This window comes from Carlito syrichta, unplaced genomic scaffold, assembly GCF_000164805.1.
Source record: "Carlito syrichta isolate Samal-C Ts95f unplaced genomic scaffold, Tarsius_syrichta-2.0.1 Scaffold301730, whole genome shotgun sequence".
Taxonomy (NCBI): Eukaryota; Metazoa; Chordata; class Mammalia; order Primates; family Tarsiidae; genus Carlito; species Carlito syrichta.
The window spans coordinates 245,568-250,250 of record NW_007245826.1 but is presented as its reverse complement, the minus strand read 5'-3'; the positions used below and the strand labels follow the sequence as shown (position 1 = coordinate 250,250).

Genomic DNA, 4,683 nt, shown 5'->3' with positions numbered 1-4,683 from the left:
ACAGCTTATTCAACCAGTTTGGGGAACTCAATCTTCAGAATTCATACTGGTCTCATAGAGCTTGGCCATGATTGTGTCTTTCTTGGGTCCAGGGTCAAAAGAAAGGGGAGGATTGACTTAGTGAAGTTTAGGTGATTGGATTCCCATGCATGGTAGTCAATGTGCATTTATAGAGGCAGCCCAAGAGATAGCTGCCCAGACTCAGACAATTATAGGTGTGTCCCATTTTATACGACAGCTGCTGTCCTAACACTGTCTTGTCAATCAACTTCATCGTGGGATGGGGGAGGGGTAGCTGTACTTAAAGAAATCCGTCTGAAAACCCTTTATCTCTCCTGCCAAGGCTAGGTTTCCTTAATCAGATTTCCCTAAAGGAGAGACACCTGTAGACAAAATGCTTTTGTTGTTTTTCTCTAGGAAAAAAAACAAAAAAGACTCTGAAATTTCTAATTCCTACTTTATAAGGAATACAGGAAGTATTTAGTAGGGATCTCATTGTATTGTTACCTTGCTTGGCTTTTTGCATTTGGTCAGTGATTAATGTTTAATTCATTGACTTATGACCACTGGTAGATGAAAATACTACAAATGCATTTTACTTAGATTTAAAATAGTTTTCATGTGTAATGTCTGGAAACTGAAAGTTATGAAAGGAAACATTTTTCAGGGAATGAGAACAGAGCATAGGTGCTCCCCTATTGTTCTGGAAGAGCTACATTCCTTTGCCATCACCTCATTAAACATATTGCTTGGAAGAAGATGCTTGTTTTACCTGTTTTGTTAGTAACTGTGAGTATCTGTTTTCACTGGTATTTGAAGTTGCACTTTGAGTTAGTAATGCTTTTAATTGTATACAGTTATTGATTATTTTTAGGCAGAGTTGGTGAGCTAATGTTCCCGCTTGATAGTTGGTGCAAAAGCAATGAAATAAGATAAAGCAAACTTATACAAAACTGACCTGATCTTCAAATTTGTTTTTATAATTTTATTTTTCAGGATAACAAAGCCATTGACGTTTGCTGATTGTGTTGGGGATGAACTTCCTTTAGGATGGGAAACTGTATATGATAAACAAATTGGAATTTATTACATGGACCACATAAATAGTAAGTAGAGTGCCAAATTTGTGACATTATATGTGAATGGGTTTTGAGATTGAATGTCAAAGATGCTAAAGACTTTTTGTAGAGTGAAACAGTCTCAACTTTCCAATGCTCCAGTAAACCGGGATTTATAAATATAAGTTTTCATTAGCTGAGTTCTTCAAAAAGTAAAGCAGTTAAGTAGCTATACGTTGCTTGCATCTTGCTGGGGACTGCATGTACCCAAGTGGTTACCTTAACTTCATTTTGTCTTGTACATTTAACTTTAATACACCAAGACTTTTTGATTGTGTGTGTGTGTGTGTGTGTGTGTGTGTGTGTGTGTGTGTATGAAGGGAGGAAATGGTATGAAGACTATAGCAAAAACAATGGGGCTTTGACCATGCCAGCCTCCTTTGTAGAATTGTTTGGAGCAGCTGTTCTTAACCTGGGGTGATTTTACCCCCCAGGGACACTTGGTCATATCTGGAGACATTTTCAATGTCTGTCTCTTGGAGAGGTGCTGCTGGCACCCGGTGGGTGGAGACCAGGGATGCTGCTAAATATCTTACAAAGCAAAGAACAGCCCCTCCCGCAACAGAAAATGAGTGAACCCCAAATGTCAGCAGTGCCGAGGTAGAGAAACCCTGATCCTGAGGCCCCATTTTATTCTAGATCTGTTCTTTGCCCCTCAGTCTTGGCTTTCTACCTCTGCATCAGCCTTCCTTGATTGGGTCCCAGCTGGAATTCATTTCTGTCTCTCATTTTAATTCTAGTTTCCCTCAGTGTCTCTGTCATTGTCATTTTTCTACTGAGGATATGAAGAATGGCTTCCCCTTTGGTTCACTTTCTGCCTTTAGATTTGTTAAATGTGGGGAGGCTGGGGGGAGGGGAGGCCTGAAAAGACTTGATGTTCCCCACCTAGTGATTGTGCAACTCTCTCCTAGGTCGACCCTGTGGCTCCTCATGTCCCCTTAGTGTGATTGACCCAGGTTGGCATCTTCAGGGCCGATTCCTGCATTGTCAGCTGCCAGTGGGTGATCTTCTGAGTTTTTGAGTCTTCCTGTCTCAGATCTTAGGCAATGGGGTTTCTGATACCTGGCCCTCAGCCGTGGATATGATTGCAGCTATTATCCAAAGACTGGGCAATGGTGATTGGAGATGGGAAATATGTGCTGTCCTGGCTCTGCTGCCCTCCCAGGCAGGTATCCAAGTGGCAGGAGGGCTTCTAGGGGGACCCACCACCCACAGGACAGGGTAAGTGCCTGGCAGAAGAGAAGCTAGGAGGCCTCAGCCCTCCTGGCGGCCCCTCTGTTGACCCGACACATTGTAGATGTGTGTTTGGGTACATATGGCCAGCTAGGCTCTGCTTCTAAGCTGATGGCCCAGGGGGCAGCTCTGGACATGTGAGAGCCACTTGCTCCATAGGGCCACTTTGCTATGGGCCTGGGCACCATGGTTTCATTACCCGGCTTTGTCCTTCTTGGGGGCCACATGACCACATACTGGCTGGATGCTTACTGGGTGATGCAGGCATCTGTTGTACACAACCTTTCTAGAAAGTCTGTCTGCCTGCTGCTGAGACCAAGGACCCATCTGACTCGTCTCTCTCATGAACCCAACTTGCTCATCCTTCGTTGCCCCCTTCTTTGCTACTGACATTCCTTGCTTGCTCACTTGCTGAATCACAGCGTGCATTTATAGAGCACCTCTCTGCTGGCCACTCTGTTTAGGTCCTGGAAACACAGGAAAGTGAGACCCAATCTCCACCCTCCAGTGTTTGACATTCCAGAGGGCCATGAAACCTAAAGTTGAGTAGTCACCAAGTTTTCTTCCGGCCACCATGAGTGTTGCAGGGATGACCCAGGGCTGTGGGGGGAGGCAAGCGAAGGCAACAGCTCTGGGGTTACTATCCCTGCTCCACCCCAGGCCTTCAGGGAGCCAGCCTTTTGGTCGCACAGCTTTAAAACTCTTGACACACACAGAACCTAAGACGTCAAATACTGAAATTGGAACTGTGCAGGTTGACAGTAAGGTGAAGGACCAGAGGGCCTGGCTTGATACCTGTTGGGGCTCCCAAGGTCTCCCCAGGTACTGGAACAGTGTGAACAATGCTGCTGGCTCAGGGGGCCTCACAGCTGAATAAACATCAGAAACATACAGGCAACTACAAAAAGTTGTGACTCTGCCCCTGGCCCACTGAATCTGAACTCCAGGGCTAGGGCAAAACTCTCTGATTTGGGTTTTTAAAATTTTCCTCCTGTGAGCTTTTAAGGTCTAGAAAGGCTTTCGAGGAGGGACTCTGAGGTGGTGTGTGAAGGAGTGAGCAGGGGATGTCAGGAAAGAGTAGACGGGGAGGGCATTTTCAAGGGAGAACTTACCTTGAAAGTTTCTTTTTTTTGAGTTGGAGTCTCACTGTCACCCAAACTGGAGTGCAGTGGCTGCTCCCGGCCACCGCTGCCTTGACCTGCTAGGCTCTGGCGATCCTTCCGCCTCAGCCTTCCAAGTAGCTGGAACTATAGGCGCGCGCTACCACGCCCGGCTAATTTATTTATTTATTTATTGTAGAGATGAGGTCTCGCTAAGTTACCCAGGCGGGTCTCGAACCCGCAGGCTCAGGCAATTCACTCACCTCAGCCTCCCAAAGTGCGGGATGACAGGCTGAGCCACCGAGCCCTGGACCATTCTTTAACTCCCCACTGTGGGCACGATTGGCTACCCCAGTGGCTAATGGGTGCTCTGGCCACTGTGGCCAGGCCATGAAGATGGTTGAGCCATTTTTGTTGTACAAAAGAATTCACACAGGGAAAGAGACGTTACCAGAACAGACCCTCCTCTTCAGCTTCCAAATCCCCTTCACTTGTCTGAGTCTGTCCATACTCAGAATTCAAGGCTTCTATTTGCAGCAACATTTTTCACTGCAGGCTGGAACTGGCTGGTCTGCATTCCTGATCCCCCACTGTGCACACTCAGTAGGAATCGAAGGACAGGATGAGCCCTCTGGCTGCTGTGGCAGCACTGTGGGAATGGCAGAGCCATCTGCTGCACAGACATGTTTGTGCAGGGAGAGAGGGGTTACCAGTACAACAGGGCTCCTCCAGGCTTTCCCTCCCTTGCTAGAGGCTGTCTACATTCAGAATTCTGAAGTTCTATTTTTTGAGTTGGAGTCTCACTCTGTCACCACTGGAATGCAGTGGTTGCTCCCAGCCACCGCAGCCTCGACCTGCTGGGCCCCGGCAATCCTTCTGCCTCAGCCTTCCAAGTAGCTGGAACAACAGGCGCACGCAACCACAGCCTGGCTAATTTTTGATTTATTGTAGAGATGAGGTCTCGCCAAGTTGCCCAGGCAGGTCTCGAACCCGCGGGCTCAGGCAATCCAGTCACCTCAGCCTCCCAAAGCACGGGATTACAGGCTGAGCCACCCATTCTGAAGTTCTTAAAGCCTCAGAGTCTCTCAATACAGCTTTCCTCAGCTTACCTCAAACCAGAGCTGCCTGCAACAGAGAAACTTGCCCTTGGGCAAATGAAACCAGCTGGGTTGGGGTTCTTTCCTGGCCTGGGAGCTGGCTGCCCAGTGCTGCCTGCAGGGAATGAGTTCTCC

At 47.4% G+C, this 4,683-nt stretch overlaps 1 protein-coding gene across 1 annotated transcript in view; it reads left to right on the top strand.

Annotated features, from left to right (window-relative positions):
• Positions 1-999: 999 nt before the first annotated feature.
• The window catches only part of WWC3 (WWC family member 3), an 81,716-nt gene continuing 78,032 nt past the window's right edge, over positions 1,000-4,683 (top strand). Inside the window, exon 1 of the mRNA XM_008055154.1 lies at positions 1,000-1,106. Within this exon, the coding sequence (XP_008053345.1) occupies positions 1,091-1,106 (16 nt within the window). The 5' untranslated portion in view covers positions 1,000-1,090. The remainder of the gene's footprint in view (positions 1,107-4,683) is intronic.